This window comes from Phyllostomus hastatus, unplaced genomic scaffold (genome assembly GCF_019186645.2).
Source record: "Phyllostomus hastatus isolate PE091 unplaced genomic scaffold, TTU_PhHast_1.1 phas_scaffold_1066, whole genome shotgun sequence".
Taxonomy (NCBI): Eukaryota; Metazoa; Chordata; class Mammalia; order Chiroptera; family Phyllostomidae; genus Phyllostomus; species Phyllostomus hastatus.
This window is the reverse complement of record NW_025334004.1, coordinates 29166806-29178851: the sequence shown is the minus strand read 5'-3', so window position 1 is coordinate 29178851 and position 12046 is coordinate 29166806. Positions and strand designations below refer to the sequence as shown.

Sequence of the window (12046 nt, the reverse complement as noted above, 5' to 3'; positions counted from 1 at the left end):
TATACTGTGTTCATTTATGAGACCAGTGGTTTTGAAAACAAAGTGCTACAAATTACCAATGTGACAAATTTAGGCGGCTGAATTTCAACTGCAATTTAAAACGCCATGCAAACTGCAGCAGTTTATCCAATGCACTTACATGCACCAGTGTGCACAGATTAGAACAAGGATGTGTTTCAAGCGGTGTAGTATTAAAAAATTTCAAAATACATAAAATACAGAAGTTGAAACTCTTGTGGCAATTAGTAAAGTAACTTTTAGAGAATAGCTTAATATGACTTTCTCAGTTAGTAAAGTTCTATTTTTCATCATTCACTTATTTTTTGGAAATACGTCTCCATCCTGATGACTACAGTGCAACAGTTGGCGTTAGTGTGGACATGGTTACAGTAACTGCAGAAGGCAGTTTGATTAACTCAACTTTCTAGGATGAGTGGTAAGTAGTGAGTGAGTCCGGGCCCTCTAGTAAGAAGGCACGTTTGCGTGAGAGCCCACATACGTGCCGCATTCACCAGTTCTCGATGTATACCTCTGTATACAAGGGTTCGACAGCCTTCTGGCCTGCCGCATCTGGAACACAGTGCAAAGCTACGATTAGAGTTGACCTGTCCTGGGGAGAGGGAGGAGAGAGAAAGGCGTGCTGACAGTCACAGCGAGAGAGTCCGACCGGCCCCCACCACAAGCACGAAACACAGACGCCCTTCTCCGGCTTGTCCTCTTCCCAACAGACACTGTTTTTGCAGAGAGTCTCACACCTGACCGCTGAAAAGTCACACAAAACACAGGTAGTTACTGAAGTAACACCTAGGACATGGACTTTGACACTCCGAAAAGAATATAAGGAGAGTGACTTCATTGGAAACGAGAAAGATGGATCTGTATTTACTGATCTGTAGTTACTAACGGTAGGAAACTATTAAAAGACAGTATTATTACCAGGAAAACCCTGAAAGCACAGATTATGTAGCATTCCCAGGGAATCTGGATAGTTAAGGCCACCATGCTCCATACCAGGCCCCGTTCTGCAGGCCAAAGGGCTACACTTCCAGACACTTACACATTTTTCATCCCTCAGCAGAACGTGTATTTGCACATCAGAGACCAGTGACCAAAGTATTCTAAAGGCGTATCTTATTCTTATAATGTCCTCAAACGTGGTCAACTAAAAATTAAAAACATTTTTCTTACTACTTCTCAAAATATTTAGCTGTTTCAATTTTATGCCATACTACAATGATAATTAAGATTATAAACAGCCCTGGCTGGTGTGGCTCAGTGGACTGAGTGCCAGCCTGCAGACTGAAAGGTCGCTGGTTTGATTCCAGTCAGGGCACGTGCCTGGGTTGCAGGCCAGGTCCCCACATGAGAGCGTTCAAGAGGCAACTGATGGAGGAATCTCTCGTACATCCATGTTTCTCTCCCTCTCTTTCTCCCTTTCTCTAAAAATAAATACATAAAATATTTTTTAAAAAGATTACAAACAAAAGCAGCCTTTAAAATTAACCTACTAGGAAATGAGAATGAAACGTGAAATGGAAAATATTTATTGACTGAGAGCAGTCAAATGTATTTAAGGTTCCAGCTGCTCAATGTCTTACGGCACTATTAAGCCAAAAAAGAAAAAAATAAAACAAAACAAACAAACAAAAAAACACCTCGACTGAAATTACAGGAAGCAGAGGAAACTGGGACGTTCACAAGAGTGCAACGCTGCCCCTAAAGGTGTCTTGCACGAACAGGCCACGTACTGTGCAAAGAACTGGTCAAGTTGCACCAAACCTAGGCCTCCTGACAAGTTAAGAACTCCTAAAACAAAGCAAGGAAACGGTCATTCTTTAGCTGCCCTGCTTGTGCATTGAAGACAATACAATGCACAGAAAGTTATGTATACATAACACTACAAGGAAGCATTAAATTAGAAATGCATTATTTTTTTGCAAGTCCAGTCGGTATGAAAGTTACCATGCAAGTAAATCTCCATACAGAAAGAAACCGGGAGGATCGGGGGGAGAGGAAGGAAAATAACTGGACAGGACGGGGAAACCCCAGGGAGTGCCACCCCAGAGCGCAGGAGACGTACAGAAGACGCCGACCGGCCGGGTCCCCGCTGCGCGACAATGGCACCAGAGACAGCTTTAATCCAGCTGTGCATCTCCTCGGGGCTGTCGGCCTGGGCAAAAGAAAGGACTCATTTAGTCACTGTTGACTCAAAATCAGCTCTTTACCTACAAACCCAACGGATGCATTTTGGTCATAAACTGTTAACAACAAAGTCATTCTAAGGCAATGGATTCAAAAAAATTATAGAAATCACTTTTCTTCTATCTATATTTGCTGCTATATTATCTAAATTTGCCACAAGAATATTTATGTAATTGTGCAGTTAAAAATGATTATGACATTATTTTACATGCTATTTTTCTAGAAATAGTACTCGAGAAAGAAAGGGAGAAACATATCAATGTGTGGTTGCCTCTCCCACACCCCCTACTGGGGACCTGGCCAGCAACCCAGGCATGTGCTTTGACTGGGAATCGAACCAGCGACCCTTTGGTTTGCAGGCCGTTGTTCAATCCACTGAGCCACACTAGCCAGGGCCATATTTTTCTTTGTTTTCTAAATTTTGTGCAGTAAGCATATGTTAAGTCTTATAAAATAAAAACAAATTTTTTTTTTAATTTCCAATCTAATTAATGTGGTAAGTAAAAAGTATGTACAGGATGTTTACCTACCATTAACGAAACTCCAAGATCTACTGTCTACTTTTATTATGGGTATTATTTTGAGCCCCCCCTTTTATAAAATTACCAAAAATGATATAATCAAAATTCCAAACTACGTGCACAAATAACCCAAGTTGAAAGTACACACTTAGCCTCTAGGTTAAAGTAGCACTTCCCTTCCTCCAAACACTACGTAATTCTATTTGACCAACTCACAGCAAAGAAAACTCTTATTTGCTGAACACAGGACCTTACCACTAATCTTACATAACATTTTTTGGTGAATTTGCCATATATTTTGCTTATTCTCGTAAGCTACAAGTTTACTTTACCTCTAAAACTATTCACTGCTTAAGAGGATCTATAATCTTCAAAGAAGTATCTTACCTGCACGTAGAAAGTTCGGGACGACGTTACAATTTCAAAGAGGTTGTCCCTCATCATGATGTCACTGTTACAAAAAAGAATCCCCAAGTACACTTCAATAGCAGCTGTCTGACAGTTTCTCTTTCACTCCTTTACCCAACACCAAGTGTGTATCAACAGAAAGTAAATATTAGAGATAAAATACTGATTTGAGAAAACCAAATTATCACCTTTTCAACTTATTTTTACATTAAATTTTACTTATTTTATATAGTTACAGATATATTTTAGAAAAGGTTCATAAAACTACTTTAAAATCCAAAGTTTTAAACATGAAGAAATCAGTTCGCTCAAATGCTACCAAGTTACTGTTTTCTTACAAAACTCTATTCTGCACCAACCTGGAAATACTATAAAACACAAATATACCGATTTGTTTAATTTGATAGCCTTTTCCTTTCCATTAATACGCTTAAGGATTGTCTCCTAATTTTTAGTTTTCAAACAAAAAAGTCTCAATACTTCAATCCAAGTGTTTTAAAAGGTCTAGCATATCCCAACTATAATAAGTTAAAAATAACACTAGAATGCAAAAAAATACCATCAGTAAACACATCGATCAAACTAAAGCACTACTGTGTATTAGCAACACACAAGGAATACACAAGTCAGACTAGTGCTTACCTTTGCTTACATTCCTGAACTTTGTGAACCTCTTTAAGTGGTATTACACGAAGAGGTTCCTTTTCCTGGAGGGGAAGAAGCAAACAGATACATGCAGTTTAGTCCTCAGAGTCAGCTGCCTTACTTGGAGAGCTATGTGAAAATCACGCTTCTTTCCTAAAGCAAATCTAAGACATAAATTGTACTTCTCGAACCGTCCAGCATCAGAACAGCTCAATCACTACCACCTTATTTATATACACTGCGGACTGAACCAAGGCAGCCTGCTCCCGGCCGTGAGCCATCAGAGCCGACCAGCCCTGTGCACCTTGTGCAGTGGGGCACTTCCTCCTTGGAATGCTGTTCTGCTACAGAAGGCACCAGAGTGGTGAATACCCAGCTACTCTGAGCTAAATGCGTCATTTTAAGAATGACACGTTCATATGAATACGTTATTTTAGCAAGCACAAGTTATCGAACATTTACTAGGTGCCAGGGCATCTGCTGGATTTTAAGTGTCATCTCACTTGAACCTCCCAAGCCCTACAACACATCCCCTGAGGAAACCGGGGATGAGCCGTGTTTACGCTGTGCGGTCCCTAAAACACTACACCCCGTGTCCCCCTGAATATCGCACCGTAAGATCGACACGCCATTATTTCATGAGCACTAAGAAAAACAGTAAATCACAGCTGAACACTTTTTTGAAACCATAATTCTTTCAAGTTTTACAGAACAGTTCATTTTAAGTAAGTTCAAACTGTAAAAATGTCCGTGTTCTTTGCACCGTTTGCCAAGACGTCAGTATTTCACATTCCCTAAACCGTGTTGTGTGTGTGTGCACACGTGAATGTGGCACGCACGGGTTTTCCTGAAATGTCTGAGGGCACGCTGGAGATATGACGCACCTTTACTGCTGGAAGACTTCAGCACGTATTTCCCGAAAAAAGGGTTGTTCTCTTACACAACCACGGTGCACTCGGGAGAGCAGATGCCCCCCCGCCGACGCCGTGCTGTTATCTAACACACGCCGCGCTCAGACCCCATGCGCCGCCCCCACCGCGTCCTTTACAGCGAAAGAAACATGTCCCGTGTGTTTTCTGGCCTGGGCTTCGGGCCGGTATCACACCTCCTGTTTATTAACAGCCGCCACGTCTTCGTCTCCTTTCCCGTGGAATGGCTCTTCAGTCCTCCTTGACCTTGCCAGTTTAAGAAGCCAGGCCGGCATCCGGTTCCGACGTTAACGCTGCTCAGACCCAGGCTGCGCGTCTGTCTGTGCAGGAAACCGCCGACGTGCGGGGTGTTCTTCTCGGCGCGCAGCACCACTCGCAGGGTGCGCGGCAGTGGTCTGTCCCGTCCCGAGGGTGTCAGCCCTGCTCCCTCGCTAAGGTCATGCTGGCCAGCAACTGTAACATTACTCTTTTCCCCTGGCCATTACTAAACACCTTGTGCGGAAGTACTTGGGCCTCGGTAGTACCCAGCTTCCCACCACAATTTCGCCCTCCAGATTTACTGAATACAGAGGATTCTTGCCTAAAACCACCATTACCACAGTGGCTACCAGACAGGGACTTTTCTAGCACCATCAATTCATCTACATGTATCAGCTGGAATTTTACTCTAAGAAAATGCTTTTCCTTCCCCATTTATTAATGACTTGCTGAACTCTATGAGCTGTAATCCATTGTCACCACCTACTTTCTTGCTCAAACTGAGTTTCTGGGGGCTTCTGTGTCCTTTCGACACGTCCCCGTCACTTCTCCGAGCCGCTTCCTTACTGTCTGTCCGGACCAGACGTTCAGAACGGGCGCAGCTCGCGGGCTCCCTGCCCAGCTCCGAAACCAGCTGTTCCCCCACGGGGCCCTTCTGCGCAAACGGGGAGAGGATGTGCCCGTCTGTTCGCTCAGCAATGCTTTTCTCGTGACAGATGAGAAGTGAAGTATCTGTTAAGTTTTTTTTTTAATTTATGCTTCTCTAATTACAAGTGGTTAGAGTATCTTTTTGTATGTTTAAGGACCAATTTCTTTGTAAATAAATTGTCTGTTTCTTTTGCTCATTTTTTGACCAGATATTTTCCCCTAAACTTTCTTTTTAAATTTTGAACCAACCATAAACGTAACCTAGACAAAGGTCGAAACCTCAGCACACAGAACCCAGTTCCCCAAACCATTTCAGAGCTGCTGGCCTGGCTCCTACTACCCTAATATTTTAGTGTGTGTCTCCTACAAAGAAATCCCCTTACATTATCACAATACAACCACCACAACCAGGAAGTGTCACCAAATGTCTTTTAATAAGGCTAAACAATCCAGAATCACAGACTGCATTTACTTGTCTTACGTCTTCTTTCCTTCGGCCATTCTGTCCTTGGCTCCAGGAGTCTGGACCCCACTGAAGATTGCAGGACAGGCATTCGGTACAACGCCTGCCCCTGTGCGGGTAGGTGTGCCTGATGCGCCCTCCCGATTAGACTCAGGAATACCGCAGAGGTGACGCTGCATTCTTCTCAAGCCTTGCTGTCAGGTGGGCGGCGAAAGAATCCAACTCCTCTCATCACGGATGAAGCTCACGTCCCTCACTTGATCATCTGATTAGGCTGGTGTCCGCCAGGCTTCTTCACTGTAAATAAAGGTACCTGCCCCTTTGCACTCAGGCACTTTGAAACTACGCCATCTCTCCTCCATCACCGGACATACGTATGTCCCGTCACTCACTCATTCATGGCGCGTGAGTGTACACGGATTCCTATTTTATTCAATGGGCAACAGTTTAATACCATAATTACTAATTTTAATGCTGAAACGGCCCCACATTTGGTGAGGGGGGTATTTTCCAGTTGGATGTTGGGTCCTGTAACATGTCCCTGTAATTCTGCAAGCACTTCCTTGCTTCCTGATGTAAGAAATTCCAGGGTTACTTTATTCTTGTTTCTCACGTCCCAGGTCTGAAATCTTGCCATTCCTCCAGGGAGCCTAGGTTTCCTTCAGGTGAAGAAGGTAGTTTTTTCAGTGCACAGAGCTGGGGACTATATCTTAAATACACAGATACATGTAAACACATAAAAACATTTATTCCTGTATTTATTTCCACATCTATCTGTATGTCTGAAGTTCCCATCAGCATTTCCAATTCCAATCTAACATAAAAATTTTCCCTTTTTATATTTATCACTCCCTCATTCAATAGTGAACACACTGACCACTATTACCCTTACTAATTTCCTTATTTCATCAGCAAGCAGATGTAACTACTCTACCATCTCTGCCACCACTCTCTCCAAAGTGGATGCCTCCTCTCTCCACTCCAGGCTGAGCTAACCCGCCGAGAACACACGGCCGCCGTGTGTTCTGCCCACACACACTGGCTACTCTGGCCCTTCTGCTCCCGCACCGCTATCACGGATGCCTACACTGGTTCTCCTCGCCTAAAAAATGTAGGTCTGGATTGTTTAGGTTTGGTGGGGGGACAAGATAAGAAGGGACCCCTGTCCTCAATTTTTAAGATTCTTTATTTGAGGACTATCCAGAAGGTATCCAGCCATGTAATATGAGAAAGAGACATTTATTAAAGAAGTTGCAAGATGCAGGGAACATTGTATGCAGGACAACGATGCCTCACTCCCTTCAAAGAAGGCACCTGGGGACCTCACACAGTTCCCCCAGCGTCTCCTCCACTGTTCAAAACACTCTGCGAAGTCCTTTGTTGGACTTGCCATCAACTGCCACATCGTATTTTCTTGAATCTTATTGATGGTCTGAAATCTTTTCCCTTTCAAAAGTGATTTTAGTTTTGGGAAAAGCCAGAAGTTATAGGGCGCCAAATCTGGGCTATAGAGGGACTGAGTCACCTGGGTGATTCGCTGTTTTGCCAAAATACTCTGCGTGAGATGTGATGCATGAGCAGGCGTGCTGTCGTGATGACCTGCCAGTCACCGGCTGCACAAAGCTAAGGCCGTTTTCGACACACCGCATCTCTCAGCTGACAGACAACACTGAGGCGGTGGTGCTCCTGAGTAACTGTCTGGCCTGAAGGGGTGCACTTACGACGAACAGTGCCTTCCCAATCAAAACCAGCTAACGCAGCCCTGATCTTGCTGCGACTCTGTCACGCCATCTTCAGGTATGGAGAGCCAGGCAACTTCCACTGGGATGGCTGGGCCTTCATTGCCAGATCGTAGCCACAGACCCACCGTTCATCTCTGGTTATGACCTTCTTGAGGACATCTGGTTCACTGGTAGTGGCTTGAATCAAGCCATTAGCAACTGCAGCACGACGTTCCTTCTGCTCTGGTAGCAGAAGCTGCAGAATGAATTTTGCCACGAAACATTTCACGAAAACATCCCGCGTCAAAATCTCAGACACAGTAGTGTCTGGAATCCCCACATCAGCTTCCAGTTCTTGCACCGTCAGTTGTTGATCTTTGCTGACTGCAGCCCGTGCACGTTCAACATTCTCAGGGGTTCTGCTTCTTGCAGGCCTTCCAGAATGTGGATCACTTTCAACACATCCTAGACCATCTTTGAAGCGTTTGTGCCACACTTTTATTTGCGCTGCACTCGTTGCAACATCCCCAAAATCCTTCTAAATCATCCGAATAGTTTCCGCGGAGGAATGTTCAAACTTAACACAAAACTTGATGCAGATTCATTGCCCTACTCACTCAGTCATTTTGAATGCGACAGCCACACACAGTACTCATGCTCACTCAGTGGCATCTACCGCCCCCACTGACCAGTACCGCGAAGGCATCCTTGTTCACACATGCGCCCTCCAGTCCACCCTCCTTGGCTGCCAGCTCGCATCAACGTCCCCCACAAACCGTTCTCACTGCATTAACAATGGCTGGACTTTTTCCGGACAGACCTTGTACATTAGGGTTATTGATGTCTTATCTCTGACACATGCTACAAATATTTTCTCCAGTTTTCAGTTGTATACTTAAATCTTTTAAACTTACTGAAAGGAAACTTAAATCCTTATCCTTTAGAGATACGTATTAAAATATTTACAGATGAAATGATAATGTCCAGGATTTGTTCAAAGCAGGAGGGAGGAGTGGGTGGAGGGGAAGAAACAAAACCAGCCCTGGGCTGATAATCATGAACTCTGAGAAACGATCCAATCCACTTAGTGTTTCAGCTCTTCCATCTCAAAAGGTTTTAGAAAAGAGCCCTTTTGTACTTTAAAACATCAATTTTTATCACAGATCATCCTTCTTTAGCATATTCAAAAATATATAAGCAAAATAAACTGGTTAAGGCTTTTTAAAACCTCACATCCGAATTCTAGCTCCTCTGAATCACTTCTTGACCAGGGGCCATCAGCATCACCGCTGTCCACTCCGTACCATCTCTGGGCCGAAGGGAGTGCTGATGACGCAGCACTTCTTAAGACTACCTCGCTGGGCCCCTGCGGTTTTCCTCCCAGCTGCCGGCCCCCCTTTGGAGGTGCAGTGCTGGTGCCTCTGGGTCTCCCCCAGGGTGCTGGGCACATGCCGACAATGGCAACTGGAGCACGCTGCTTCCCGACGCCCCGCACCTGCAACTCTAAGACACCCTCGGGTTTCAGAGAAGTTGAAATGTGCATCTTAGTAACTGATAAGGATCAACCATTATAAATATACAGTGTTTTCAGCTTTATCTGTGCTTTCTAATTAACATATTCCTAAATACACATACTTCCCTAGATCCTACGACAGTTCAGCATTCTTTGTCTCAGATTTTATAGCATAATGTCCATATTCAGGTTTTCAAAATCTAGCATATATTTAATAGTTCTTGTCTCATTAAAATTACTGTGACAGGGGTACATGTCATTTTCTCTGGCAAGACGGAACTGGTGAAGGCCAGAATATCTATCACTGAGTGTTTTTGATTCCCAGTTCCCTGGACAGCGCACCAGGGCCACGAGAGCTCCACGGACGTGTGCTGCGTGGGTGACTCTTCCCAACGGCACTGGCATTAATGAAAAGCCATGAATCAGCGCTGGCTGGTGGGGCCCAGTGGACCGAGCGCCGGCCTGTGAGCCTAAGGGTCGCCGGCTTCATTCCCAGTCAGGACACCTGCCTGGGCTGCGGGCCAGGCCCCCCGCTGGGGGCGTGTGAGACACAACCAGTTGATGTATCTCTCACGCATCAATGTTTCTCTCCCTCTCTTCCTCCTTCCCCTCCTTCTCTCTAAAATTACATAAATAAAACCTTAAAAAAAAAAGCAATGAACCACCTGTCAACCAAGCACATCTGCAGCCTTCCGAGACACCAAGGCCGCTGTTTTCTGCACCGAGTAACCAGTACTTCCAGCTGAGGCTCTTAGCACCTGAAGTGTGAGAAAGGCTCCCGTGCTAAAATGGCTATTCTTGTTATGCTCCATCATCTTCCATCCATTCAAAAACACCTACTGATTGACTATCTCCCAAGTGCTGGGAGCTGCGTTCATAAAAGGGCACAAAGAAAATCGGCCCTGAAGAACCTCACGTCGTTACCTGGTAAGGACAAGCATGCACCCAACTACAAAACAGAGGGAGAAGTAGGATGGCAGACATGGGAATCAGGCACCATAATGGGTAAAGAGAAGCACTTAATGAAAGTCAGAAGCTTCCCAGAAGAACAGACACCTGCAATGAATCTGAAAACAGTCTCTTCTTACTCTCTAGTGCTCTGTTGTCCAATACAGCAACCACTAGCTATAAATGTAAATTTATAAGTATTAAATATAATCAGTTTTGATTTTGAAATTAGATAAAGTGAGGTTCCTCCGTCACACTAGCCAAATTTCCAGCTCCCAACAACCACACGTAGCCAGAATGCCACCTGGCCACTGCTCACGCAGGACACCGCCATGGGTGCAGACAGTTCCACAGCGCTGTTCCTGGGCCTTCATTTAAATAAAACACGCCGTTCCCCTCCAAAGGTCCCGTGAAACAGTAAGGGGTAGGCCAGATGTGTAAATATAGAATTGCATAAAATTTATCCAACAATCTATTGCAAAACTCAGGTGACAGGACAAGAATGTTTTAAATAAGGATGTTACTCAAGCCAATGAAAAAGGAATGTCAGTCTATGTCTACCTTTAGAGAGAACAAAATGTCTCATATGAAGGAACTTAAAAGTGACTCGGATAGGGAAGGAAAGTGTGAGGAGAGGCTACAGAAGAAAGGCAGAAATAAAGAGGGCTACATGTGGGCTCTCAGGGACTTAATTCTTTCCACCTCCACCAGCATCCCTTTAAGGAAATTTGTGGGTGGGGTTGGGGAGGGGGTTCAGATATTTTTAATTCTTTCAAGGTGGAATGTCTTGGAAAATACGATCTTTTTATTTAAGGTATATTTAACAAAAATACCATTAACCAAAGCATCACAACAAAAAATGAATTATATGTACCTCTCAAAACCAGATTTTAATTACTTTAAAAACAGAAAATCAGAGAAATAAATCATATATATGTATATAAAAATCACCACAGTGTAACATATAAAAGCATATAAAAGCAACATTTATGACTGTGCAACATACCAGTTCAGATTTGAAGTAGCCTATTGTGTTTTCATCCAATTGAAAATATCTTCTCTTCCAGTTTTTCATCTACCAGAGATGAACACAGACATAAGACTTCTGTTTCTAAGAATGTCAAATGTTAATAACCATTTAATTATTCTGAAATGAACCCACAACTGGAAATGTCAAACACTGAGAAACTCACGCTACCCTCCCATAACGAGAAGACATGTGAAACGTCATTCCTCTTGCTACTCGGGCCTTGAACTGCTAATTCGACCTTGGTGGCTGGCTTTCAGCTTTTACCATATGGTTTTATAATACGGTGGCACATTTTTAATGCTCTGAAAGTTTAAGCAAAGCACTTCCCCATTCTCTCCACCCCTAAACCCCATAAAATAAATGTTCTCAAGAGTTCAAGAGCAAGAACAGGAAATGCTATTAAACCACATCAAGTTTCTCCATCTGTACTCATAAAACGCACAAGTCTTTCTATAAGCACTTGATCCTTAGTGGCAAAACAATAAATATTTTAAAAAGTGAGCCTACTTTGTACAAATATTGTTTGTCAATGAGCAAACAATATTTATTCATTGTGAGCTTCTGTGAAAGCACTTCAGTACCCTGCAGGGCTGGTGTTCTGGACTTACGAGTAAAACTCAAAGAAAGGAGCATCTCCTGGCCCTGGCTGGGCACTCGGTTGGTTCGAGCATCTTCCCAACACACCAAGGTTGAGGGTTCCGTCCCCAGTTGGGGTGCACGCAAGAGTCAACCAGTGAATGCACAAATAAATGAAACAACA

The 12046-nt window shown here is 43.8% G+C and overlaps 1 protein-coding gene across 7 annotated transcripts in view; it reads right to left on the bottom strand.

Moving 5' to 3' along the window:
• Positions 1–12046, bottom strand: part of PLEKHA1 (pleckstrin homology domain containing A1) — a 47375-nt gene that overhangs the window by 3061 nt on the left and 32268 nt on the right. For 3 of the 7 annotated variants that reach the window (XM_045854167.1, XM_045854166.1, XM_045854168.1), the window contains exons 8-12: positions 11263–11331; positions 3774–3838; positions 3111–3174; positions 2081–2170; positions 530–610 (exon numbers count right to left, since the gene is read on the bottom strand). In XM_045854167.1, coding sequence (XP_045710123.1) covers positions 530–610; positions 2081–2170; positions 3111–3174; positions 3774–3838; positions 11263–11331 — 369 coding nt within the window. Of the gene's footprint in view, positions 1–499; positions 611–2080; positions 2171–3110; positions 3175–3773; positions 3839–11262; positions 11332–12046 lie in introns of all 7 variants that reach the window. The other 4 variants (XM_045854169.1, XM_045854173.1, XM_045854171.1 and 1 more) reach the window with 3 other exon arrangements.